Source organism: Aspergillus foveolatus (assembly GCF_047715535.1).
Source record: "Aspergillus foveolatus strain CBS 279.81 unplaced genomic scaffold BDW70scaffold_11, whole genome shotgun sequence".
In the NCBI taxonomy this organism is placed as follows: Eukaryota; Fungi; Ascomycota; class Eurotiomycetes; order Eurotiales; family Aspergillaceae; genus Aspergillus; species Aspergillus foveolatus.
In genome coordinates, this window is record NW_027396075.1 from 145993 (window position 1) to 172659 (window position 26667).

Sequence of the window (26667 nt, forward strand, 5' to 3'; positions counted from 1 at the left end):
GACCGGTTCCTGCATTGGGATACAAGGGAGTGGGGGAAACCGAGGGACAGTTCCTGGTCAGGAATGATTTCTCATAGAGGGGCTTTAATTGTTATTGCTGGTTTGCGCACTTTGATTCACACTGAGCACTAAGTACACACACAATGTAATTGTTGCTGGCAGCTAAGATTATAGTGGAGAGCGAAGATCGGAGAGTCAGTGGAGTTGCCTTCCATGGATGTTGATCTTTGTGGGGCATGAACTTGTACTAGACATACCCTCTCAGGAACACCAGTACTCCAGCAATAGATCCGTCCAGATTTGGCTTCAACTACGATCCGACACCAATCTCACGGCTGTTTTTAAATGGCCAGAAATTTACCGAGTGCCAGGAGAATATTCGAAGTGACGGGGCTCCATCTGACTTCATTCATACTACATGTCGCATTGCCTACAGTATGATCTTCGGCTTGGGCGGTTATAGGACTTTTTCCTTGCGAACATTTTCAGGGTGCTCAAAGACGTCAGCCCCAGCGCGAGAATGCCAAGGTCAAAAGGCCAGAATGAGAAAGGGGGACGGGGAAAGGGCCAGCTCCAGGATTCGAGCATGTAGCTTATCTGCGCCCACTTTCGAGTGTCGCACCAGAAGAAAGTAAAGAGCCAGAATAGGATACGAACGAATCACCTTTGCTACGGAAGAGGCCTTCATCACGGAACCAAATACGTATTCGAAGGCGAATTCCCCATCATATCGGCTAGCGTGAGATGCATGTTTAATCCGGGTCGGGCAATCGAGTGAATTGCAAAGACAATCTTTTAGGTACGTTGCAGGTGCTAGAAGCGTTCGATGGTTGAGGTCAGGGTGTTCCTGCCTGCCAGTAAGCAGTTTCTATCATTGACGTTAGCGGCAGATCGCTCAGAGGTTGGCCCCGATGTCCTGCCGATTGACAACACGACCGGCAAAAGAAACTGCCAAAGTTGCCATAAAGCCGTTCTGTACCTTTGCCGCTGCATAATTCCCCAATTATATCTTTAGACCGAAGAGAGCAGTTTCCGCAATTCAGATATCAACCAAATGCTCCTGGGGTCGACAGCGAGACGGCGGACGGCGGACGGCAATGCTGCCTGCGAAGCTGGAACTGAGCAGTGAGGGAAGACCTTATACCGGAGGCCGTTGACTGGTTGAAGTCCATGATAGCGGAAGACCCTTGCGCGTACGGAATCTCGCAAGTTTCTGGTTGTAGCAGTGAAGGAGGTCGAGAGTCATGACGGTAATCTAATCCTCTCTAAGGGCTTTGCCGGGCACGAATGTCGCGAAGTACGGACATCATACAGTTGTCTAAGGCTTCGTAGAAAAGACAGAAATGAAGGTGCTGCGTTGCAGGCCGGGATTCAAGGAAGCAAAGCATCTATGATAGCTGTCAAGCAGACTGCAGACATGCAGGCGGAGGAGCTGAGTGAACCTGCTCGGGACGCAAGTGATGCAGACTAGCGCACGTTGGGATACAGTACGTCTTGTCAACTGGTGTGGGTGGCCATGGGGGGAAATTGACTTCGCACTTCTTCCTGCAACACAGTCACGGGTCCTATGGTCTGGGCTTACAGGTCAGGTGCACCATAGCGTAAACAGGCAAAGATGACGGTGCAGGGCCTAGGCATGGCTTTGTCCCGCGTTCACACCTCGGCATTCGTTAGATACGGGGATCTTGCAGCACACATTGACAGGGTAGCTCTTCCATCTACCATACGCTATTGTACGCTGCGGTCTGCCCTGAATTTAGCATTTGATCTGTTCAATGGGACTTTTGAAGTCAGCCCAGCCCGTCTTTGCGTCAATGTTGGCCGGCCTCTCCGGGTGGGGCAATCGGGATTCGTCTTGATTCTTCGCTAGGATTCCCTCAGAAGAAGGATGCAAAATACTCCGGGCTGATTCGCAGAAGTACAATCATGTCTTCACCGGTCTATCCCAGTGGGCATGTCTGGTGTAGAAACTGGACTGCCGTCAGCTCACCCGCACTCTATTTAGACCGGCCCAGTCCCCCTCCCCAGTTTTCCGCCTCACTTTCTCTGTGCTTCTCTTCAAGGTCTCTTCTCTCTTTAGCCTTTCTTCCAACTCTCGATTCTCGCCAGTATATACTCAATTGATCCATCACAATGGCTGCCGACGTCCCCAAGACTATGAAGGCCCTCCTGTAAGTCGGCACATTTGGATACTCCCTGGTGAAGCTCACTCACTCATTGCTTCAGGTACGATAAGCCAGAGGTGCACAAGATCGCCGAGATCCCAGTCCCAACGCTTCGCGAGAACGATGTCTTGGTAGGAATAAAGAGCCCGCGGTCTCAGTATGCTTGATTAACACAACTGGTCATACAGATCAAGGTCAAAGCGTGCGGTGTCTGCGGCACCGATCTCCACATTCACGAGGGTGAATTCATTGCACAGGTAGGCCATTGCTCAACCACATCAGGCCATTGAGCGGTGTTGACATTCCTTACAGTTCCCTCTGGTTCCAGGTACGTCGGGCGTCGTCGGCCTTATCCGCGGGAGCGGAGACAGTGGGGACAGATATCAGTGCTGACTCGATCAGGCCACGAGACCGTCGGTGTCGTTGCAGCGGTGGGTCCCAAGGTTAAGGGCTTCAATATCGGCGATCGTGTCGTCGCCGACAATTCTGAGCTCTGCGGCGAGTGTTTCTATTGTCGTCGGGGCGATGAGTTGTTCTGCGAGAACTTTCAGGCCCACGGCGTCACCATGAACGGGGGCTTCGCGGAGTACTGCGCCTACCCTGGTACGTACGGCTAAGATCTGCGATCTGTCATTTTTGTTGACAACAGACAGCTGGCAGGGTCTTCAAAATCCAGAATCTCTCTGACGTTGATGCCACACTCCTTGAGCCTGCTTCATGCGCGGCCCACGGTCTTGACAAAATCGCTCCGAAGATGGGCTCCCGTGTCCTTCTCTTCGGCGCCGGTCCCACCGGCCTGGTGTGTTCATTTTGAATATCCGGCGTGCTTAAACATACTGACAGCCCTAGATTCTCGCCCAATTACTCCGCCTGAACGGTGGATGCCACGTCGTGGTCTGTGCTCCCGAGGGTCTCAAGATGGAGCTCGCAAAATCCCTCGGCGCTGGCGACGAGTATATCGGACTGTCGCGCCAGGACCCCAGCGCTCAATTCAACAAGCTCAAGGCCGACAACCCCTACGGCTTCGATATTGTCGTCGAGGCCACCGGTAATGTCAAAATCCTTGAAGACTCCATCAACTATGTGCGCCGCGGCGGTAAACTCGTCGTGTACGGCGTTTACGCCAACAAGGACCGCGTTTCATGGCCCCCCAGCAAGATCTGTAAGTCTTTCTTCCTTTATTAAGGCTGGCACTTACCATGGACTGTATAGTCGGCGACGAAATCCAAATCATCGGCAGCTTCTCCGAAGTCTACAAATTCCCCGCCGCCATTGATTACCTCGACTCCGGCAAGGTCAAGGTTTCGGGCATTGTCAACAAAGTGTATAAAATTGAGCAGTGGGAGGAGTGTCTTCAGTCAATGCGAAATAAGAGCGCCATCAAGGCTGCTATCGTTTTTGAATAGACAATAGACGGTGTGGGTTGAAATGCAGAGTGGACGCTTTGGGGACTAAAGGTTGGTATATGACACAAATTTAGAAAGAACTTGGTCATAGACAATATATAGCGCTTTAGAATGACATCTCAGAGCTTACTGCTTATATATCATTCTCCCGCCACCAAGGTCCTTAGTACTTACATGGGGGCCATAGGCCATACTTCGTGGGGGCACTGCGGGCCCAATGATGACTACCTAAATAGGACTAGTCCCTGTCCAGTGTCCACAGCTGATCTTATCGATAAGTTCGTCACTCGAGCTTCATTTCTTCACCACGCAACTTCAATTCAATTTTCACCTCCAATCTCAAAGTGAAACGTGTATTCAAAATGGTCAAACCACTTACATTCAAAGGCGACAAGCCCAAATCCAAAAAGCGCAAGAATCCCCCCTCCACCTCCACCTCCGACTTCTCCGCGCCCGCAAAACTCCCTAAACACTCCCAATCCTCCTCCGACCCCCGACAAGATCAAACTCCATACTCCAACGAAGAATCCGAAAACACCGCCGAAGACCAAAGCTGGGTCTCTGCGGATACCACGTCTGACATCTCAGGGCCAATCCTTATTGTCCTTCCCTCCGACCCACTGACATGCATAGCCTCAGACATGAACGGAAAGGTCTTCGCAAGCGAGCTGGAGAATCTGATTGACGGAGATGCAAGGACGGCCGAACCGCACGACGTGCGGCAGGTGTGGGTTGCGACGAGAGTTGCGGGGACGGAAGGCTTCAGTTTGAAGGGGGCGCATGGGAGGTTCGTCTTACAACATTATCTTTACCCTGACTGGATACAGCTAAGAATCCCAATGTGGTTTAGGTATCTCTCCTGCGACAAATACGGCCTCTTCAGCGCAACTGCCTCCGCAATTTCCCAGCACGAGAGCTTTCTCATCCACCCCTCCCCCGATATCCCTGGGGCATTCTTCATGCAGACTCAGGGCGGGACAGGTGAGAGCGATACATTTGTTTCCGTGAAAGAGGGCGCGAAGGGTGTTGAGATTCGTGGCGACGAAAATAGTCTGTCATTTCAGACGACGCTGCGCGTGCGTATGCAGGCGCGCTTCAAGCCGAGGATCAAGGCGAATAAGGAGACGAAGGCGCGGGAGAAGATTAGTCGGAAGGAGTTAGAGGAAATTGTGGGCAGGAGGTTAAATGAGGATGAAGTCAAGAGATTGAGAAAGGCGAGGAGGGAGGGAAACTTTCATGAGGAGGTTCTGGATGTTAGGGTACGGGGGAAGCATGATAAGTTTGCTTAATAGGTTAGGATGTCATTGCGCTAAATTTTATAGACACTTGATAAGATTGTCCGTAGAGAAAACGGATCTTTACTGGCTACAGATAACAGCCGCATGAATAAATATATGTATTTCATGGGTATTGGAAATGATATTGATTACTTCGGTGGTGCGATTCTAGAAAAGAAGACAGTATTCTATATTCATGTGCTGATAGGGTATCACAAAGCTCACAACGGCACAACTCGGTACCAAGCCTGTGAAAACAGCTACAGACCCCGCATGCTAACCCGCTCGTATACAGCATCAGGAATAGATATGGGAAAGCATCCCGGCTCTAGCACACTTCTCTTGCAGAGCGGGCAGAGACTGCTACTTTGTGTCAAAGAGATATCGATGCATTCGGGATGATAGATGTGGCCACACGGCAGCTCGCGTACGGTGGATGAAGCGGGGATAAAGTCGTCGAGGCAGATGGCACATAATGTTTGTGGATGGCTCAGTCGCTTAATGTGTCTCGAGCAACAAAGACCAGAATCAGCTGTTATCGGAGAGAATGGCCTGTATGGACATGGTCGTAGTGGAATATTGCCGCTTCTTGCGTTGGCTGTTTTGGAGCCTTGTTCAGCGTCAGTGGTCTCTTCAACTCTGATGGAGCTACTGTATTTCGCCATATGTGCTTCCGCTTCCGCGTCCAGTTTCTCGGCTTCCATCCGTTCAGTCGCGGCTCCTTCCACCATATCGTCTCTGTTACGGCTATCGCAGCTGCCAGAGTCGAGGTGTGAGCTATGGCTGTCAGAACTGTCTAGACCTGGATATACATAAAGTGGAAGCCTAGCGAGAAACTCTCGCGGAACCCTGAATGGTCGGAGATCATACGGCTGGTGATCCACTGCGCTTGCTTCAAGCTGCCGTTGCAGATTTTCCCGGCGTCGTCTCTGCAAGAGTTGATAAAGAAGGAGAAGGATCAGGCAGATGACTAGAATAGTTCCGAGGATGGCTAACAGGAAGCCCCAGATAGTCGGTGTTTTTCGTCCATGTTTCTCTAATGCAAGCATTAATCACGGCTCTGCGCATAAAGAATCTCAGAGTGAGCTCACCCAGGTCAATGACACTAAAAAGCTGCACCTTCCACGATTCGTTTTCGGAAAGCGCCACGAACTCATTACTCTGTTCTTGAGGAAGCGTCCTATTGTTCGAGTACCATGATAGTTGCTTCAAAAGAGCGATTCCTGAAGGACCAGGAATCGCGTAGACCGGGTACATATTCTCACTCTCCCAGGAAAAGTCGCCATGCAATAGCCATGTCGAATCAGCTGGCGGCGGCGGTTTGGTGTCGTCACTTGCTGGTAGGAAGAATATTAGGGCCTCGGTTCCTGCACGTCTCGCAGCGTCCAAAAATGACTGGCTGCAATTGGGCGTTATCCACGGTGCGAGGCCAATAGTATGATATCCAAATGAGGTTACGTCTTGATGCCGAGTCACATTAGCTGGAATGAACGGGGCGGTAGTGTTGTTGCATGGGTCATGACTGTCGAGACTGGGAACGAAAAGTAGACCCTCAATAGGTCCATCTTTCGGAGCATTCTGGGCAGAGAGCGTCTGTATGTTCCCATCAAGAGTAAAGTGGAAAGGTGCAGTTTCCTAAGATAGCTATTCAGCCTCCTGGTCTGTATCCAATGACAGCGATCATGGCCAGGGTAAACATACATTGATCGATGGTGTCGAGTTGCTCGCTTTACCGGGGCCGGCAAAAAGCGTAGCAGCCGTCGTAAGAGATATGGCAGCTATAGGAACAGAGCATTAGCCAGCGATCAGCGGCTAACATCAAGACTGAACGCAAAGCTCAAGTCTTGGAGCAACACATCAGGAACCATACACATATATAACCACTTCTGAGTCCCAGTCGAGCAAATACCTCATCAGAAACGCATTGTCAGTTCAAATTGGGCGGTCAAGTTCAGGGCCGTCTAATTGCGACTAAACTCTGGAGGATACGAGATTTGACTCAATGATCCATGAAGGTTGATACGTCAAATCAACCCAGCTGAGCAACCGATATTTTATTCGCTGTCAGGCAGTGAAAAATCATGCAGGGAGAATTCCAGAAGCCTCGGATGAAGAGCGATACAGGCGAAAGATTTTTTTCCACCTCCAGCGTACGAGAGCCTGCCACTGGAATCAAGGCCAGATCGTTTCCCAGACTATTTTGCAGTATGACGCTATTCGAAGTGGAGCGCTATCGACGTTTGCGGACAATCAAGCAGCGGAGATGACAAGGAATAGGCAGCCGAGCGACAGGTTTGCCAAGGACGACCTCTTCTGTTGATGTCTGCATCCGACTGGGCATCAGCGTGGTTATAGCTCAACGCCACAGAACTAGACGCTTGCAAGGCTGAAGGGCCAAGACGTCGATCTTGTTTACTGCCTTCATCTTCATCACAGCGCCTAAGTGGCGCTTAAGTTAAAGCGACAAAATATATTATGACAAGGCGCCAGAGTGGACAGAGCGTGATTTCCTTGTATTCTGTCAGCATCATTCACTCTTCCAAGAAGCTTCACAGGCATCAGTTTCATCAAACGGCTACTTACTCCATAGAGAACGGGTGTGCAGATCATGGACCGTGCCCGCTCTAAGTTGTCTCCTTATTCTAGATCCGCCAAGCTGCCTTTTCCACATACAGTATGTACAGTATCTTATCTCCATGTGATATCACGTGCAACAACCTCAATGGGCAACAGCCGGACCGCGTTGGGATTCCTCGTGGTACTGAACTCGAACATCGCTATCATTCCCAACTTCATATTTATCTTTCCTTTCAAAGATACTCAGGGATATTCAGTATTTGTTACGGACGCAACGGTAAAAGCATGAACATGGGCTATTGAGGCCCAATCCAACAGCGTCATCCTGATTCGTACCTACCACTAGCTTATGCTTAGCAGCCCAGTTACAACTTAAAGATGCCCTCTGCAAACAAAGGCAAAGGAAAGGGCCGCGATGTGCGACCGTCGCGAAGCCGCAACACGACCCCCAGCTCTGGCTTCGGCGCAGCGCCGGCTCCGACATCTGCACCCGTTACCAGCTACCTTGAAAACGATGCGTCCAAACTAGTAATTCCGGTGACCATACAATATTCGGAGATCCTCGAACGCATGGGTGGGGTAGGCCCCATTCCAGACTCGAAATCCTTGGAGCTGTTGATGGAACACCTAAAGTCGCTCAGCCAATCTGCGGAGGCTCGTGGTGATGCCTGCAACGCCGGAATCAGGGAGCTCTCTCAGAAGCGTAAGGAAGTTGTGGATGAACCTGAGCCGTATGAAGGCGATGATCGCGTTAAGATGAAGCGTGAAGACGATGAGGAGGAAGAAAGCAAATTGGGCAAGGCAGGAAAGCTTAAGAAGCGAAAAGATCGGGGCAGCAGTTCGAAGGAAGAGCGGCCATTGGCCCATGGAGCTCGTGAAATAAGCCGCCAGGATGGCGGAGAAACAAAGGTGGAAGGTGGTAAGTCTTTACATATCACTTCAGATCGTTTGTCTGTACTCTAACCATTCACTTGCAGCCGCATCGCCTGCATCAAAGAAATCCAAGAATGCAGTGTCAGATGAAATGTCATCACTATCTCCGCCATCATTGGCATCGCCTCGCCAGGAAGTTGATGACGCAAATGCGGGCTCGCCTGGCTCTGATGACAGCTCTGATTCACACCAACCTGAGCCCGCGCCAGCCGTACCTCAGATTCAAGTCTTCGGTCCTAACCCGCTTAAGTTCGATGATCCTACAATATACCATATTCGGGAAGTCACGCCAAACATGACGGATGAAGAGAAGAAGGAAATATATAGTGTCAACGTCTTCCCTTCAAGCGACTTGCGCCACTTGATGGCTGGGACTCCTCCAGACCGTGATTTCAGTAACGCCAAACCTACGAACCAGGTGAATAACAACACATTTCTCGTTTGGGTTGACCCTTATGTCCGGCCCATGATGGAGGAAGATATAGCATTCCTAAAAGAAAAGGTTTGTTCCGCCTCGAGTCAAGCATGCAACATCTCACTAATTCTCGCAGGGCGATCGAGTTACGCCATTCCTGATGCCGAAGCGAGGGAAGAGAAAATATACAGAAATTTGGGCGGAAGAAGACGGTCTTATGAATATCGACCAAACAAACGGCGATCGAGAACGATTGGCCCTGAATGAAGGCCGAGGAAATATCGACCAGGTAACGGATGAGACTATAGAAACGGATAAAGTCTCTGTAGGCCCGCTAGTCAGCCGCCTTTATTCCTTGCTACGGTACGAGCATCGTGCTTTCGAAGAAAACACCACAAACGGAAGCACCAATATTGATGTCTCGATGAATGGTATGAACGGAGATTCAATGGACGTCGACCATCCGACAGGAGAGTCAGAAAACAAACCACGGCCATCTGCAACAACCTTCCGCGCCGCATCACCCAGCGGCTTCAAAGTCCCCGCCGCGAAGCTCGACCACGCACAGCTAGACGAACGGTTAAAAGCTGAGCTGCGCCACGTCGGCTTCCTCGGGCCAGACGACAATCCAGACTATGACGCTCACTATGACGACGACATCGCGCAGCGCCTCCGCCTCTTGCAAAGCGAACTCAAGAAACAGATGATTATTAACAGTGCGCGGAAAGCGCGGCTCCTCGAAGTCGCCCGCGAGCGCATGGCATACCAGGAGTACATGACGATACACGACGATCTAGATTCGCAAGTACAGCAGGCGTACTTAAAACGAACAAGGACGCTAGGCAAGAGCAAAAAGGGCTCCCAGGCGAAACATCGACCTGGTGGTGCCGGTGGCGGAAGCCACGTCGTCAGTGCGGCTGGTATTAGCCGGCCAGCTATTGGAGACGTGGCTCGGACTCTCATGGACCGACGTAAGCGCTGGCGCGACTGTATTGGGCCCGTCTTCAAAGATTGCAAAACTACTGTTCCAGGCCCGGGTGAGAGCCTGTTTACCCCCTCCGTTATGGCGGAGTACGAGAAGGCAGAATTGGATGGGTGGGAGGAGGAGCAGGAATGATTCTTTCATTTTCTTGCATAGTCTTTCCGTGACCTCGAGTCACTACAGGTCTTGAATTCAGATGATTGCCTTCCTGGTTTTATTTGGTTTGGCGCAATATGGAGCATATTCTTCTCAATGGGAGGCGTTGGAAATCATTATCTATGGAAGGTTTTGTGTGTTGTGCGATTATTGTTTCTTAAAGGAACACAAGCATATGAGTTCGTATGCATCTCTACATACATAAGTTCTCTGAGGAAACAGCAGCGAATGAAATTGGGTATCAATTGCAAGCAAACTTATAATGGATCCTAGCTTAATTTTTAACGATGCACTATTAGAACCTCACCCTGATAGCGCTTCAACCGTGCCGTCAGCTCCCGCTCGCTGATTTCCAGCTCCGTACATATCTGGTCAAAACAGTGCATCCCATCAAGGTATTTGGCTAGATCTTTATCGTCGATGAAATCCTCAACATCGTCGTCATCGTACAGCAGTGCCGAGCGACTCCCGCTGTGCACTGAGGCACGGTCCTTGTCCTTACCATCTTCACTGCGATGGTTATGATTACGGTGATGGTGCTGATTGTGATGGTGGTGTTGCGCAATAGGCGGAGGATCATCACCTGCACTAGAGGCGTAAGGACTATTTGCGCCGGTCCCAGGACCGCGCGAAGACGGTCCGCTGTGCTGGTAGTGGGAGCGCGGTGTTGTAGCGCCCGACTTGAACTGCGGAGCAGGGTTACCGGTTGCTATAGCGTACTTATGTACGCGGTACAAGAAGCCTTTGATAATACCGAAGGTAATGAAGCGGCGAATATCAATGTGAGCAAGTTGGCGGCTGTGCTGGAGGTACCACTGCTTAACGCTCTGGCCTTGTTTTAGGCTGGCGTATAACTCCACAATACCGACGCCGTCAACTACTTCCCGGCTGCCAATGGAATTAGTTGATATTGCTAACGGGTCGGCGGTGCTTCGGGCTGAGGAGATGAGTGTGCTTGTATTCGCTGGACTGGGGGTCGCTGTGGGACTGATGTTTTCGCTTGTGCTAGTTGCAATACTGTCAGTCCCGCGACTAGGCATTGATTCCCCAACGGGTGGCCAAACGGCGTCTTTATCATGGCCGGGGGGGATGGCCGCTGGTGTGGTGGGTGCCGTCATCGGGGAGGCGAAAAGGGTATTGACATAGCGGGCGCATTCACGTTGCATGTTTTCATCTGCGGCAATTGTGGAGCTGAATAGAGCAGTAGGCGCGTAGATAGCCGAAAAGGAAAAGATGTCGAGAAGGAAGATGCAGCCGTAGTAAAGGAGATGTCGGATCGCGCGGCAAGTGAGGGAAAAATCCGTGTCGGCGAGGAGTGAGATGATGCGAATACTGTTTACTCCGTTGATGTGCGGGACAATCTGGCACATAATAGTCAGGACATCATCTAGTTATACATATCTTCCTGATCATATACATACGCGTTGCAGGGTCAGATCCCAGTTCTCGTCAAGGAAGGCTTGATAGCGGACAGTAAATAAGGGCACCTGCCAGGCGCGAACGGGAGGCGGATTAGGGTATACGGGGAAGAGCTTTATATTCAGTGTATTCAGCTCATCTGCATCCTGGTTAGTTCCAGTCTATGAAAAGTCATGAGAAGACATACCGATTGGAATCATGCATTCGCAGTAGTTGTTCAAGTCTTCCATTAAAGTCTCACACAAGCTGTACACCTTTCCCTCACCACTCTTTGAATGATCTCGTGACAAAAACCCGCTTTGTTCCTCCAACCCGTGCATCAAATCCGCCAGTTTCTGGACAACGCTTTTATAGCTGCTGAAATCTTCCTCCTCCGCCAATACAAGGCAAAAGTTGAAGATGAACTCATTCCGGTCATACCGAGGAGACTTCATGCATATCGGATAGCCCAAGATACGGTATCCATTCGTGCACACTTGAATGAGGTTTCCGCATAACTCCTGGCGAGGAATCACAAAGAACGATATGTCGGAGAAGGTGAAGAAGGGGGGCTGCGACGGGGCCGTGTTGGAAAAAGTAATTGCTCCATCAGGGACCTGGTGAACGACCTTTGGGCCTTTCGAGTTGCATCAGTCAATCATTCGGGAACCGCAAGTGTCATATGGCCGTTAGCTTACCTTCCTGTGTGTCGAATTTGCTGTAGAAAATGGCCTTGATCATGATTGAGGAGCGATGGCCGACGTTTAGGTCAACGGAACAAAGTCGGGTGTCATACCGAGCTGAGGGACATATCCGCTGCAAAAGGCGTGTTACTTCGCCAAAAGAAGAGAGATAGCATAAACAAAAAGAAATAGAATAATTCAAGTTCTCAGTCAAGCTCTGCACAAGGGCTTGGGTCGATAGTAGATGATTGTTGTGAGAAATAACGTGGTTGTTAAAGCTGGGAAGCTAGGGATGGTTTTGGAGCTTGGCCGCTTAGCTCCGCCCACCGAACAATTAGTGGAGTCTGGAGGAGATAAAACGCAACGGATGAAGAGATCTGATACTCTCAATTTAACTATAAGAAAACTGACGGAGATTTTGAATGTAATTCAGAGCTAATGTCCCCAGTAAACTTCAAGGGCGCAAGGACTGCTAGCAATGTAACGGGGTATTAGTTAAGAAGTCGCGATCAACATCGTATGAAATACTGCAGATCTATATGAATCAAAAGCAAGCTGCAAATAGATATTCCAAAGAAGGAATATCCTGAGAGGCAGTCAATAACGAAAGTTCCACTCGAGCGCCGTAAAATGCATCCAAAGTAACAGGGAATGTCGCATTCTGGGAGCGAACATGGCATCGCATTAGCCAACCCAAAAGAAAAAGACTCCTGATACACCTAGACTCTATCGCGCGGTCCTTGCAGGCGAATGAGGCGGACGCCGAATATCATTGCTCGTCGAAAACAGACGAGAAGAGGTTGGCAGATCCAATGGCTCCGATAGCGACACGGAATGCGGAATCGAGGATCTGCCTGCTTGAGACATCGAGGCTGGGAGGTCGTACAGATAATTCAACGGTTGGCCTCTTCGAATTGCGTTTAAGACATCCGTGTAACTACCACGCTCCCCGGCTTCCTTGAGCCACTGCTCCCAATCTTCATCCAATGGCACATTAGCACCTCGTTCTCGTGCAGCCGTTGCGGCAAGAAGTCGATGGTTTAGTTCCACCCCGCAGCTTTCCATCTCCTCGTCGCTGGACTCTTCAGTCTCCTCCGCTTGCAACACACAGTCAATACCCCGGTCGTTTACTGCCTCGTTTTGAACTTCTGTCTCCTCATATGTCGTGGTCTTGACTTTTGTTTCGCGAATTGGTTCGGGGCCATCTTCGACATGTACTGTGACAGAAGGACGCGGGCAAGGTGACGCAGGTCGGATCGCATCGGCGGTGGTATCGCGGACCTTCACCCCTTCCTCTTTCTCGTACCGCTGGCGGGCCGATTTAGTCCCTTCCCAACGACATAGGGAGCTGATTTCAGCTTCGGTCAACCCAAGCTCATCGAATACCCTGAATAGCTTGCGATGCCAAGGGAATCGGCTTAACCTCATGCGATGGGGGCCGTATGAATAATCCAGTCCGGGATACTGGGCTTCCACGCTGTCTAGCGATCCATAGAAGGTTGATGTTTCGATGCGAACTTCTGGAACCAGGTTAAGAGCGATATGCGCGGCAAATGTTGCTGGGTCGCTGGTGCGCTGGCGCGGAAAGGTGGCTCGATGTACGATTTGAGCTAGGGATGGTTTGTGCATTGTGAGAGAAAAGGCGACGTTGGACCTGAGAAGTGACAGTAGTGGTGGAATCGGCGACAAAGGTTACGGATCTGATTGATTATAGGCAGGAGAGAAGCGAAAACAGGAATTATCAGACAGACCGAAGGAATTAATCCCGCAGAGCCTATTATAAAGGAGGGGGATGAAAACGCCAGCTAATTTTAGGCAAATGAGGCACTGTCTGGATAAAAGACAAAAAGAGAGAGGTTTGGATAGACAAAGGAATTGAAAAGGAGGCGAAGTCGGGCAATTGCTCGATTGTAAATGGTAACACCTCCTGGTGAACACTTTAGACCTTTGTAACCTCCTGGGGGGGCGTCGATCAATAGCTGGAAATTAGGAAACAATGAAGGGCTGCGCTTGGATGGTCGTGGCACGAAGGTAAGTTTGAATCTCCGCACAAGGAATCGCAGGTCGTATGAAGAAGCTCAGGTGATGGCAAAATCAGGATTCCGAAGCTGTCACATATCATGAAGTTGCGGCGCACCTTCGCATCGGCGAGGCTGGTCCGTTGGATCCCAGCAAAGGAATGTAAAGGAATAAGGTACGAGTCGGGCCCACCAGTAGGGAGTCTCGGCTCTGCTTGCCTTGATCTCGAGTAGATAAACTTGTAGATCAGTCCTCGCTTCTTCGCTTCCGAACTAAAATATAACAAGCCGGCTGCGATATAGTGGGTATGATACACCAGAGCCAAATCTCCAGATACCCCGGCCTGAGTCGAGGGTCAAGTCAACACAACGTCGCTTATCTGGTGGAGGGCGAGAGGTGCGAGTCCATGGTCATTGATACGCTGGGCTGTAGGTGGAGTCGAACGGTTGATCAAGTTTCAGGCTCGCCAGGTTCAAAACGAGGGGGCAAAAGAGAGAAAGCGAGGAAGGCGAGCGACGGCCAGGTTTTATTTATAATGCCAATCCACTTCGCAGCCGGCTGACCACGCATACAAATGACCAGCACATCAGCGTACTTGCGTGGAGCGTTGGAGCGATGCTGTCATGAATTGGTAGCCACCTAGTAGCCACCTTGGAGATGCGACAACAGCTGAATCCAGCATGGCACCAAATCTCATCGATTGCAGTGCGTTGGCCAGCGGGTCTTCCTCCACTCGTTTCGCGGGGGCTACCTGCATGGCCACTTGGCCAGCGACAGCCCAACTGATATCGCCCGGGCGCTATGCCGAGCGCCATGTAGGAACATTAATGAGGGAATTGACGAGGCGGCTTGATAGGCTCTGCAGTCCAGACCGATAGCACGAAGAAAAAGGGCCGCAGTCTAGGCTGTCATATAATTAGTAGATTGCCCCAATCAGTGCGAGTACTTCAATGGCTTACTCCGCGTTCCGTCGCAGGCCTGATCGCTGTTCGCCACTGTCAAAGAATGATAGACCGCCAAATGCTCCATCACCCCTAAGCCACCCATCGTTCTAGATACTCCGTGTTGTGGTTGAGGTCGAAAAATATACAAATGGAGGCCGTCACGTGCGGGCACCGAACCGACATTCTTCATCTACGATACTCGGCCCTCATCGTGAGCATTACCATATGCCTTATCTGTGCGATAGAATGTCGCTGAATCTCCAATTATCCCATCAGAATACGCCATCCACGGTCGCCGATGTCGACATTTGATGGAGTCATCCAAGGTATTTGCCTCAGAGTACCTTCATTGCAGCTCGAAACATTGACAGCTCCAACTCGCAGAGTTCCCTTTCATTACTAGTGCGTCCGAGTTATCTTACCAGGGATGGTCATTAAATTGACTGAATTGTCTCTCTAGTCGATTACTTCCGAAGAAACCCAGAACGGCCACCCCCTCTGGCCTGCTTCCTCAGCCATGCTCACAGTGACCATCTTCAAGGACTCGAGTCCTTTAGAGCCCCTTTCATATACTGCTCATCAGCTACCAGAGAGGTAATGGCTGCAGCAGGGTGCCTGAGTCCATTGACTAATATCTTGTCAGATTCTTTTGCGAATCGAGAAATATCCCCATCGAATGAATTTCAATAGTGGTATCCTCGAGTCTCGGAAACTGCACTACAAGCACTTGTCGAAGCTTTTGGTAAGCATCTTTATAACATACAGATGGCACTTTCTGACCTGGGGGCAGAGGCCGATTCCACTAAACACACCAACGGAGATTGATCTTACTCCGAAGCTATCTATCAGAGTCACCCTTCTGGATGCGAACCACTGCACTGGCGCTGCGATGTTCCTTATTGAAGGTGATGGAAAGGCCATTCTTTATACAGGAGATATACGTGGTACGCGCTAGCCATCTTCCCCTTGTGATTTCTCTGACGGGCAACAGCGGAATCGTGGTGGATCGATAGCCTCATCCGACACCCAATTCTTATCCCATATACCTTGGGAATCAAGCGATTAGACAAAGTCTACCTGGATACAACGTTCGCTCACACATCGCATATTCCCCGTACCTTTCCAACAAAAGCGGAGGGCATAGCTGAGCTCCTACGCAAATTGGAACCGTACCCCGAAAACACTAACTTCTACTTTCGGGCATGGACATTCGGGTATGAAGAGGTCTGGATGGCGCTCGCCGCTGCTTTTGATTCCAAGGCAAGTACATGTACAGGCCTCTTTTCGCTTAGCTTACATATGTAGGTCCACGTGGATCGATATCAGATTGGCCTGTACAGATCCGTCTCACAGAGCGGTACAGTTGAAGCAGCTCCGCTCTGTGGGTTCAGATTGGGGAATAGAGTTGTCTCAGGCTGTCTAAGTGAAGATGAGCAGTCTCGGATTCACAGTTGTGAGCCAGGCGTCCACTGCTCTGCCGCATCATCGAAAAACACGGTCTACGTAATCCCCATAATAAGCCGGACAGACAAGGGCGCTGATATTCCCGAACTCGGGGCTGGCGGTGGCCTAGGTGATCTATATCAGATCCACGAGCTGGAGGTTCCGGACCAAAACTCACTAGATCAACTGGAACAGCTCTGCAGCGAGAAGATACATGACCATCAAGCTCTCTCCAAGGCAAAAGAAGCTCTCTCAGCAGCATTCAGGTCTAACACCAAAGTCCTGTCTCTGGACAGCTACGGAATGAAGGACGCCCACGAGATGCCTTTAGAAGAGCTCGTGAATATCCTCAGCCGCGGTCCTCTGAGCGAGGAGCGTATGTTGCTGGAAGATTTGCCTAAATCAATCGATAAACTAGATAGATCAGGCAAGCCTCTTCCAAAGACTATAGTAAATAGAACCTTTTCCGTTCGAATTACATTATAATCAGTCTACTGACAAGATGCACAGCGATTCCCGTATTCCCGCCATTCTTCCTACGCCGAACTGTGCGAGTTGGTAAAAGCTCTCAAACCTCGCGATATTCACCCTTGCACAGTGGATCCTCTAGATTGGGATGAAGACGTCTCCATGGAAAGTCTCTTTGGCCATCTCTGTTCCGATAACAAGTTCGTCCACGACCAGTACATGCGTGAGATGACCGCGTTGGAGAACGGCGAACGCCCCAGAAAGAGAAGGAGACATAATCCTGAGTCCCCGCCGCAATCAACCCAACAGTCAACCGTAACCGAGAACAGCACTACTTCACAGGCCTCGCAAATGTCACAGGCTTCTATGCGAACTGGCCGTGAGATAAATGATGCTGTTTTAACATTGGGGGCCCACAATTCTTCGCTCTTGTTAGATCCGCCTCCTATAAGGCCAACCATTGCCTCATCGTCCCCTGCACCACCACCTGTGACTATGGCACAACCACTAGAACATACCTACCGCACTACAAACAATCCATCAGATAGTGGCTCGAACTCGGATTCCTTCCCCATTCCCACCTTAAGCCCGGGAACCGCGAAAGCGAGACGACATACTATTCAACAAGCATGGCATTACCTCAACGACGCCCAGAAATCTCGGAACAGTAAGTTTCATCTTGGCTCCCTTCCATCTTCATTGTCGACAAACGGGGAGATTTCTGGGCCTCGCCTATCTATTTCTGAAGAACACGAAGTAAGAGAGCTTGTCGAGGGGTTTTCGTCTTCCCAGCCAACGGCGAGTTACAAGCCAATAGCCAGTACTATACAACAAGGGAAGCCACCATTGCCAACATCAACCGGTGCTAAAGGCATCAATGTCGATGGAGCTATTGACAATACAGAACCGGATATGTATCACAATATCATCCTTGAAACCGACAACGACAAAGACAACGGCTCTGTTACTGAGACCGACACGGAGCACGAAACAAATCAACATCATTTCAGCCAAAATAGCATAGCCTCATCCGCATTTGCTTCGCAGAGTCAAAGCCAGAACCAGGGCCGACTGGTTGAAGATTTCGAGAAAGAAACCATAAGCGAAGAGGAATACATCAGCGACGCTGCTCAAGGGCATGTAGATCCAGATACAGATCCAGCTCCAGCTCTACAGCTAGGGTCTGTGCTAGAGACAAGGAACCGACCTCAGGCTCAGCATCCATTTCTCGTTAAACGGAAATCGTCAATTCGGAACCGGCAAGCGGCATATCAAGCGGCAAGAGAGGATAATTATGATGCATGGGCTGGGGTATCACTTGTATCGGCGGGGAATAATCATACGGAGGAGGAGATTGAGCTTTAGAAACATACATAGATAGCTCTGTGAATCCTGCATAAAGTTTGACATGTATCATCGTGTACTTCGGCCGACGCCATACTCATTCTCTCAATTCATGCCATACACCCACCAATTGACTGTTGCTGCTTCTGCAAAGTACTCAGTCCCTTGTCCTACTCCGACTCCTGTCCCCCCTTCCCTGTGACCTTTGTCTCTTTAAGTGCCCATCCAGGCGGGCCCACGACCTGACAATGCATCTGGCGTACAGATTGATGGCGGAGGACAGAAAATACGAGAACAGTAGGAGCACATGAAACCTAGATGAGTCCCCTTCAAGCAAGAAACGTAAGGTACTCATGCTTTCCAGGATTACTCCCTATAGGAAGCCGAGAAACAACCTAGGAGAGTGCCCAGTTAGTGCGGGCTGCTCTTCAAACGCTAGGCCTGATGCCATCAGGTACAGTCCGTATCGAAATCGCTCTGACCTTCAAGCAAGAGAGAATTATCTTCCGGACCCACAGCCAAGCACTTAGTGAGTATGCTATAGTGAACCACCCGCTTAGAACTGCGGGCGGCTGTTTTCTTAGCGTATCAATTTATGCATCTACTTATCCGCCTTATTAATCTTGATTTGCTGACTTTCGCCTCTCATTCGTCAAGTCTCAAGAGGAAGAATGAGACCCACTAGTTATGTATGCACATATTATTATGTAACTATACAGACTGTCAACCATGCATAATCCTGGATGATCTCCATGGAAGACCATGGAATTGTCTTCATGGAACCGGGAAATTCCTGTTTGTGGTCCCTCTGCCATGTGTTATTAACTTCCCCTTTCTGCCATCCACGTATCTGTGCCTTGCAGCTCAAACAGTGGTTGACAGATGCATAATAAATTTTATATTGTCTGATGAGACTGAACAGAATATCTCTGCAGCTAAATTCTTCGTTCATCGCCCGCAGCTGTTGTTACTGGTAAGCAACGGCTGTTGAGGCAGTGTAGGGTGTGACGCTTGACCAGTTCTTGCTAACTCCAGGAATCCTGTACCACTGAGAACAATGAGGGCGAACTTATACAGCGTCGAAAATAATAACAGTGCTTATTAATACAAGTTGTGGTGATGGGACGAGTTGCCACAGTACACACCCACCCCAGGAAACTTTGGTCATACCCCCTCCTCCCCATCCAAACTTAGCCTGATCAACGCCAATCCTCCATCTCCCCTTCAAGACCCCGCTCCCCACTCGAGTACCTCCTGAATAGATAAACTTCCGTTGCTCCAATATGGAGATTGGGTTGAGGGGAAGGTGTATAATAAGGATCCACCAACCTGTATTCACTACTGGATTGAGTGGAAGGTTACTCTTAATACAAGGACTGTGATTAAGGATACTGAGCAAAACCTGGTTCTTGCGCCAGGATTTTATTGGAGGCTCTTCCTCCAGCCAAAATTAAGAGAGAAACTATGCCACAAATTTCCTCACAGAAAGATTATATTGGATGACACGTCCATTGTGATGTCAGTCTCTTGGCTTGACAAAGTTGATCGACAATTTTCCAAGTCTGATATTAATTGGCCTGAGATTGAGAAACAGCTCTCTGAATGGGGCTCCCACTTTCTTGCCGGCAAGAGATTAAAGCTAATAATAGTGTTTAACTACATAGAAGACAACCAAGGCTCTACATCCAGCTGTCACGGCCCCTTGTCCCGTGATCGCGATCATCTTGCTTCATCGTGTACACATGAATCAACTTCTGCCGTCCTTGACCGCCTACTAAATAAGGCTAGACTTCGCCTCGCAGAGACATCCCACAACGATCCCTCCGTGTACATATTTCTCTTCTTCATGCTTAGTATTCTGAATATGAGCGCCGGAATGGTTGTTTGAATGTTCTGATAGGCTCGCCGTCTTAACTACTACTGAAATGTGGATGGGTGAAGGCTGTTAGGCCTGGAGTATTTGGGAAATCTATTCTGTTAATTTAGTTATGTGGTCTGTGGAGCAAATATATACTATATATATTTTTTAATTATAACACCTGCTTTTCAAAAATGGCCCTCCACACCTGGTACTCTTGAACCAACAATGTCAATGCACCACTTGAGGAAACAATCAAACCTTGGCCTGGATTTTCCTTATACTCATTCCACCTCTTTTTTATGAATTGTTTCAGCTCAGCAAAGAACTCCTTAATAGGATTTAAATCTAAGGAGTAGTGTTGCCATATCCCAATGCCTGGCTCGCAGGATGATGGCCTGTGGCCTGGATGATAGCCCGTGACCCAGGCGGTCGGTCGTCGGGCAGAATAACAAATGATATCACTAGCGATAGATTAAAAACAACACAACAATCAATCATACTTCATACATCAAATGAACCTTGCAGAATTGCAACAAGTGTCAAGGTGCAGGCTCAGAAATATATTCAGAACAGAATAACGGAGTAGATACAACAGGCAGGCTACGGAGTCAGGCTATCAGACAGGTGCATAGACGAGACAAGACGTAGCTCGAGGTTCTGATTTGGATCAGAGTCGGAGCTCAAGAAGTCTCATGTAATTGGGCGGTCAGCGACGGCAGAATCAAGGCTCAGGATGAGGCTCGGGCTGGCCCCGTGACAGGAATACTCGTGATATAAGCACAACCTCCTGAGTATAGGCAGGCAATATCTGATAATGTTCATCCTGGTGGAATTTGAAGATCTGGACCAGGGTTACACCCAGAGGAGACCAGCCAGGTTACCAAAACCCTACCCTCTTATCACAGCCCAATTCATCCACGTAAACTAACTTAGCTTGTATGATAAATAAATGAATAGTCTATGCACGTAGTAGTCTCGCAAATCTGTGTTTTGTTCCATGGCTCTCTGCCTTGCTGCCTTGTTCAACCATCCAATAGAAGTCAGAGTCCTGCTTAGACCTTGTTTGGTTACGTGCTTGCCAAAATCATTGTAGATAATAACCACTAATTTATCCAGATATAGAGTTGGTTTTTCCTTCAAGCGTTCCAGGATAGCTTCCAGCATTATTGGGGTGATGCTTCGACAGCATCCAACACTGTTCTGAGGAGCTCTGACATTTCCAAAGGCCTGCAGGTTCTGACAGATATATGTTACGGCTTGCTCGCTGCAACCAGCGGCAAGGCGATCTCAGCTCTTGGCGATCCAGACTTGATCATGTGCTGAATCTGTTCGAGTTGTGGGGCTTTTAAATTTGCTGGCATTCTGGGTTGATCGGGTGGCTCTGTGATGGAAGTGCGTGGTGCGTGCTTGAAGCAACAAACCAGTTCATTCTCCACAGCCCGAGAACTACCCCGGCGGGGTCAGAGCCTCTTGTGGAAGCATGAAGGAGTCTGGTATTTAGGGGTGCGGATGCACAAGGAAGCTAGGCTGAATAACGTAATTCCCGGTCGGTCCGCCCACCCCGATCGTCCCGTCCACCTCATCGAGTTTTGACGCGTATAAATATTATTGATCTTCAAACAACCACTATGCCACCAAAAGCGCGTCGATTGTCTCAAAATTTGATAGAGCAAGAGGGAAGGCTTCAACTTGCAATAAGAGTTTTGAATAATGTGGAATTCCAAGTATTCGCCGTGCCGCAGAGGTTTATAATGTCCCTCGCTCAACACTCCGAGATCGATTATCAGGTCATCAATTTCGACCAGAACATCGCAATGCCAGACACCGGCTATCTGAGACTCAGGAAAAGGCCTTGGTTGAATGGATAATATCTCAGGATACTCGTGGAGCGGCTCCCAGGCCAAGCCAGGTGAAGGAAATGGCCAATATCCTTCTTCAAGAAGGATCTAGATCTGGCCAACAAGCTGTTGGAAAGAACTGGGTTACAGAGTTTAATAAGCGCCATGATGAGATCAAAAGTCAATTTGCAAGAAGATATAACTTCCAACGAGCACTTTGCGAGAATCCCAAGCTAATAAGGCAGTGGTTTGACCGGCTAAAGGAGATTCGCATACAATATGGCATCTCTACTGAGGATATCTACAACTTTGATGAAACCGGCTTTGCTATGGGCCTTATAGCAACTACTAAAGTGGTCACTAGGTCCAATATGCCTGGTAGGCCTCACCTTATCCAACCAGGACAGCGGGAATGGGTCACCACCATTGAATGCATTAATACTAGGGGTTGGAGCCTCCCTACATGCATCATCTTTAAAGGCAGAGTCCATATTGAGGGATGGTTTGAAGAAATCGACCTACCATCATCATGGAGGATTGAGATAAGCGCCAATGGCTGGACTACAGACGAGATAGGCCTTCGGTGGCTTCAAGAAGTTTTTATTCCTGCAACAACTCCCCGTACAGTTGGGAAATATTGATTACTGTCCCTGATGGCCATGGGAGCTACCTTACACCTCAGTTTGATAAGCTCTGCAAAGATAATAATATTATTTGCCTATGCATGCCTCCTCATTCATCTCACCTCCTGCAACCACTGGATATTGGTTGCTTTGGTTCACTAAAGCGAGCATATGGTCAGCTTGTTGAAGCAAAGATGCGCCTAGGATTCAGCCATATTGACAAGCTTGACTTCTTAAAAGCATATCCTGCAGCTCATCGGATGGTCTTTACGGCTCAGAATATTTGGAGTGGCTTTGCTGCAGCTGGAATAGAGCCTTTTGAGCCTTGCCAGGTGCTTGACAAGCTGAATTACTCACTTTCAACTCCATCACCACCTCCTAGCCATGGGGATGCCTCAATAAGCTCCTCAATGGTTGCCACACCTTATACTGTCCGTCATCTGCATAAAAAGACTTCGTCAATTAAAAAGATCCTATATAGGGGCTCTAGGAGCCCTTCCACGCCGTCAAAGAAGCAGAAAAAGAGCCGACCTAAGCGTCAAATGACCCCTAATCAAGGAATTCAAGTACAAGAGGCCAGAGATGCAATTGCGTCAAGAAATAAGAAATTAAATGAGCAAGGTCGTGGTATAGATTTCTCTACAGAATCTGCCATGGAACCTTTGCAACTACCAAAACGTGCTCCACCAACATGTTCTGATCGTCATATTCAAGGCCATACAAGGACAAGCTGTCCTAATCGTCAATGTAATTAGTTTTATCAATTCTTACAGTTGTTGGGTTGATGGAGATAGCTTCAAAGTTGTCGAGTGTATATGATATCGACGAGGTGGGCGGGACGATCGGGGTGGGCGGACCGACCGGGAATTACGTTACGTTACTAATGAGATGCTGACTAAGACTGTCAAACCAGCGGTCACGGCACCCACAGCGCACTTCAAGAGTGAATTGTTTCAGTCTTAATTTCTGCTGAGTCCATGTCATTGAATACTGTACTACGAAAGTGCGCGATGAGGTGAAACAGTATGGAGCGTCGGAACGGCCTCTCTGTAGGCCATGGCTGGCTGGAGACCACACAACCCCTGTTCCTTGCAAGTCCAATTACTTTTCTGACAGACAGGAAGAGCCAGCACATAGCAGTTGCCCCTCCTCTTGGTTTCAGCTCACTCTCTCAAACCAAGCTTACTAGTCACTTTGACAATCAAGCTCATCACAAAGTAACACCACTGTTTAATAATGGCTGATACACCTGCCGGCTCTGTTTGTAGAAAGAGAGACGTTTTCAGGCGCTTGAAGAGTCCGTTCAGAGGATCAAGCAAAGAGAGAGACACACCTCCCATTTCTCGAGGGCCAAGTACTCTAGAACTCACCACCAGCCCATATGCGAAGAGTGGTTTAGCCGGTTCCAAAATTAACGATTTGGAGACTGATAACAACAACACAAAGGACTATTGGCAGATGGCATACAATGAGTTAACGGAGAGCGACCGCAACACTCTAGCAATCCCCTTCCTGGCAGCAGCGACCAACCATCAAGAGGCTGGCCGTGGGAAGACCAAAGAGATACTAGAAAAGGTGGTTAAGGCAACAGAGGCGCAATACAAGGAGGACCAAAACAAGAACGGTATCCGGGCAAATGCTTTCAGAATAATAAACTCTGCACTGATGTTGTTAGCAATGTTGTGAGATTTGATCCAACCGGGTACACCTCTAGTGCCTGGGCGATAGTGTCTCTCGGGTTAACAGTATGGTCACATCACCATGGAGCATAAATCATAGCTAATGACTTAGATGGCCAAGAATCATGCAGATCTTCGAGACGCTCTTTTCAAAACCTTGGGGTACCTAGCGGATCTGCTGACGCGCTGCGCCTTTATCGAAGAACAGTTTTACCGTGGCCCCGCGCCAGTCCTACAAAATGCCGAAAAAGAACGATCGATTGTCCGGGTCTATGTGGCAATATTGCAATACTCTGCTGAAGTACGGAAAATCCAAGAATTTGGCACGGCGAAAGACATTGTGGAGAGCATAACAGGTGTAGCAAGCAAGCAACTTGCACAACTGAAAACCTTGATTAAGGAAGAGGAGCTCCAGCTGCATCAATGGCTGCTCCTTGACGAGCACCTTCACCGGAAAGCCGAGGCAGAGGCCATACTGACTCAGATTGACAAATTAGCAATAAACATCAAAAAAGTGGATGGAGCGGTTATGATGTCAAACCTGCCATTTGTTGATGGTGCACTTTTTGACTCCTTTGAGGACCAAAAGGAGGACGAATGCCTTCCTGGAACGCGACAAGAACTACTCCAGCAGGTACAGGATTGGGGAAGGTCGGGTGACAGAGGCATATTCTGGCTAAGCGGAATGGCAGGAACCGGCAAATCCACTATTGCCAGGACAGCAGCTCGAACCTTCAAGGCGGATGGTGTCTTGGGGGCGAGTTTTTTTTTCAAAAGAGGTAGGGGAGATCGGAGCTCAGCTGCAAAGCTTTTCCCCACGATTGTGAAGCAACTCGCAGTCCACATTCCTCAGATGAAAACTGGGGTTCAGAAAGCCATAGATGATGATCCTACTATTGGAGGAAAGTCACTTGAAGAGCAGTTCAAAAAGCTTCTCTTGCAGCCACTGCTTGCAGTAGGCCAGGATAAAGCTGTATCTTCTACTCTGGTTGTCATTGATGCTCTTGACGAGTGCGAACCGAAGGAAGACGTGAAGACTATCCTGGTCCTCTTAACCAACGTCATGACAGCAACAAATATGGCAATCCGATTCTTCTTCACAAGCCGGCCAGAGCAGCCTATTCGTATCAGTTTTGAACAAATTGGACACAGGCACTACCAGCATACTCCGCTGCATAAAGTGGATGATAATATAATCAAGCACGATATCATTCGGTATCTCACCCAAAAATTCTCTGAGATACAACAGAGTCCCGAGCATGGTCTTCCTCATGGCTGGCCTGGGGAGGAACAAATTAAAACCTTGGCAATGAGGGCTGCTCCGCTCTTCATCTTTGCAGCCACAGTATGTCGTTTCGTGGCAGATGATAACTTTGACCCGAATGAGCGACTACAGGAGTTTCTCACCAACTCGTCCGGATCCAAGCTGGATGATACATACCGACCAGTTCTGAAACAGCTCCTGGTCAAGGACAAATGTGACAGGGACAAGCTGATCGCCGAGTTCCAGAAAATCATCAGTGTAATCATTCTTCTTGCTACTCCGCTTTCGCAGAGTTCTCTTGCAGAGCTGCTTGGGCTGCAGGAACGCAATATTAGCATCCGGCTACGCTCATTCCATTCAGTTTTGATCATACCTAGCGATCCCAATCTACCCATACAGACCTTTCATTCGTCCTTTTACGATTATCTGCTCGACGAGGGGACAAAAACAGATACAGAAATATCCCGCTTCTGGGTTGATAAAGGGGAGAAGCATGAGCTTATAGCCAGGCAATGCCTGACTGTCATGGGTCGGTATCTCAAAAAGAACATTTGCGGGTTACCGAGTTATGGGACCAGCCAAACCAAGATAGACCAAGATTCTATAGCAAGGTTTTTCTCCCGCCTGCCTTGCAGTACACCTGTCGTTATTGGGTTTACCATCTCACCCAAGGCTCCCTCTCCGCCAAGACTATTGACTGGATACTACCGTTTTTGGAAGAGCACTTCCTTCATTGGCTGGAGGTGATGGCTATTTTAGGGATAATATCTGAGTGCCTGAATGCTGTGGATACATTACTTATGTTAACAAAGGTAAGTCTCCTACTAATATGTGCGTAGCGGATTAACCAATGTCATTGAATATAGGATAATATATCCAGCACTGCCCTATCTTTGTTCCTCTCGGATGCTCGCAGATATATCCACAAGTTTATACATATTGTTGACATAGCACCACTGCAGCTGTACAGCGCCGGCCTGATTTTCGCACCACAAGAAGCGTTGATCAGGACAAGTTTTTCAAGAGAGCTTCCAGATTGGTTATACAGGGCCCCAATGGTGGAAGAGAATTGGAGTCCTGAACTACAAACTCTGGAGGGCCATTCTAACTGGTTTCCGTCGGTCGCCTTCTCCCCGGACGGCCGGCTTCTGGCGTCGGGCTCAGATGACGAAACCATCAAGCTCTGGGATCC

General features: G+C 49.1%; 11 protein-coding genes across 11 annotated transcripts in view; 6 read left to right on the forward strand and 5 right to left on the reverse strand.

Moving 5' to 3' along the window:
- Positions 1-299: 299 nt before the first annotated feature.
- On the reverse strand, positions 300-615 carry BDW70DRAFT_131618 (uncharacterized protein). The gene has a single exon (XM_073736014.1). It carries the CDS (start codon positions 586-588, stop codon positions 415-417), a length of 174 nt encoding a protein of 57 aa, XP_073598193.1. The 5' UTR covers positions 589-615; the 3' UTR covers positions 300-414.
- A 1303-nt stretch (positions 616-1918) lies between these two features.
- Positions 1919-3708, forward strand: BDW70DRAFT_131622 (zinc-dependent alcohol dehydrogenase family protein). Its single transcript, XM_073736015.1, has 8 exons — positions 1919-2171; positions 2227-2296; positions 2354-2422; positions 2478-2493; positions 2568-2768; positions 2819-2964; positions 3015-3327; positions 3378-3708. Exons 1-8 carry the CDS (start codon positions 2134-2136, stop codon positions 3569-3571), a joined length of 1047 nt encoding a protein of 348 aa, XP_073598194.1. The 5' UTR covers positions 1919-2133; the 3' UTR covers positions 3572-3708.
- Positions 3709-3890: 182 nt separating this feature from the next.
- Positions 3891-4889, forward strand: BDW70DRAFT_131624 (uncharacterized protein). Its single transcript, XM_073736016.1, has 2 exons — positions 3891-4358; positions 4422-4889. Exons 1-2 carry the CDS (start codon positions 3934-3936, stop codon positions 4858-4860), a joined length of 864 nt encoding a protein of 287 aa, XP_073598195.1. The 5' UTR covers positions 3891-3933; the 3' UTR covers positions 4861-4889.
- Positions 4890-5057: 168 nt separating this feature from the next.
- On the reverse strand, positions 5058-6551 carry BDW70DRAFT_166012 (E3 ubiquitin-protein ligase RNF103; the record flags this gene model as incomplete). The annotated part of the gene is made up of 3 exons (XM_073741881.1): positions 5058-5884; positions 5940-6413; positions 6524-6551. 3 exons carry the CDS (start codon positions 6549-6551, stop codon positions 5109-5111), a joined length of 1278 nt encoding a protein of 425 aa, XP_073598196.1. The 3' UTR covers positions 5058-5108.
- A 1094-nt stretch (positions 6552-7645) lies between these two features.
- BDW70DRAFT_11781 (histone acetyltransferase NGG1) lies at positions 7646-10041 on the forward strand. The gene is made up of 3 exons (XM_073734683.1): positions 7646-8344; positions 8403-8860; positions 8910-10041. Exons 1-3 carry the CDS (start codon positions 7804-7806, stop codon positions 9888-9890), a joined length of 1980 nt encoding a protein of 659 aa, XP_073598197.1. The 5' UTR covers positions 7646-7803; the 3' UTR covers positions 9891-10041.
- BDW70DRAFT_11777 (nitrogen permease regulating protein NPR2) lies at positions 10042-12243 on the reverse strand. The gene is made up of 4 exons (XM_073734681.1): positions 12008-12243; positions 11518-11946; positions 11333-11469; positions 10042-11272 (listed from the first exon to the last, which is right to left on the reverse strand). Exons 1-4 carry the CDS (start codon positions 12048-12050, stop codon positions 10193-10195), a joined length of 1689 nt encoding a protein of 562 aa, XP_073598198.1. The 5' UTR covers positions 12051-12243; the 3' UTR covers positions 10042-10192.
- A 166-nt stretch (positions 12244-12409) lies between these two features.
- Positions 12410-14081, reverse strand: BDW70DRAFT_11790 (uncharacterized protein). The gene has a single exon (XM_073734687.1). It carries the CDS (start codon positions 13619-13621, stop codon positions 12719-12721), a length of 903 nt encoding a protein of 300 aa, XP_073598199.1. The 5' UTR covers positions 13622-14081; the 3' UTR covers positions 12410-12718.
- Positions 14082-15253: 1172 nt separating this feature from the next.
- Positions 15254-18231, forward strand: BDW70DRAFT_157824 (putative DNA repair protein; the record flags this gene model as incomplete). Its single annotated transcript, XM_073740424.1, has 8 exons — positions 15254-15281; positions 15340-15357; positions 15416-15549; positions 15599-15697; positions 15746-15899; positions 15947-16179; positions 16261-16848; positions 16909-18231. 8 exons carry the CDS (start codon positions 15254-15256, stop codon positions 18229-18231), a joined length of 2577 nt encoding a protein of 858 aa, XP_073598200.1.
- Positions 18232-18250: 19 nt separating this feature from the next.
- On the reverse strand, positions 18251-18733 carry BDW70DRAFT_131635 (uncharacterized protein). The gene has a single exon (XM_073736017.1). The coding sequence runs from the start codon at positions 18563-18565 to the stop codon at positions 18368-18370; it is 198 nt and encodes a 65-aa protein (XP_073598201.1). The 5' UTR covers positions 18566-18733; the 3' UTR covers positions 18251-18367.
- A 534-nt stretch (positions 18734-19267) lies between these two features.
- Positions 19268-20134, forward strand: BDW70DRAFT_148555 (uncharacterized protein; the record flags this gene model as incomplete). The annotated part of the gene is made up of 4 exons (XM_073738882.1): positions 19268-19288; positions 19340-19457; positions 19500-19858; positions 20111-20134. 4 exons carry the CDS (start codon positions 19268-19270, stop codon positions 20132-20134), a joined length of 522 nt encoding a protein of 173 aa, XP_073598202.1.
- A 3634-nt stretch (positions 20135-23768) lies between these two features.
- The window catches only part of BDW70DRAFT_148557 (NACHT and WD repeat domain-containing protein), a gene marked incomplete at both ends in the record, with an annotated part of 3603 nt that continues 704 nt past the window's right edge, over positions 23769-26667 (forward strand). Inside the window, 5 exons of the mRNA XM_073738883.1 lie at positions 23769-24202; positions 24247-24277; positions 24324-26032; positions 26083-26287; positions 26342-26628. Of these exons, the coding sequence (XP_073598203.1) occupies positions 23769-24202; positions 24247-24277; positions 24324-26032; positions 26083-26287; positions 26342-26628 (2666 nt within the window). The remainder of the gene's footprint in view (positions 24203-24246; positions 24278-24323; positions 26033-26082; positions 26288-26341; positions 26629-26667) is intronic.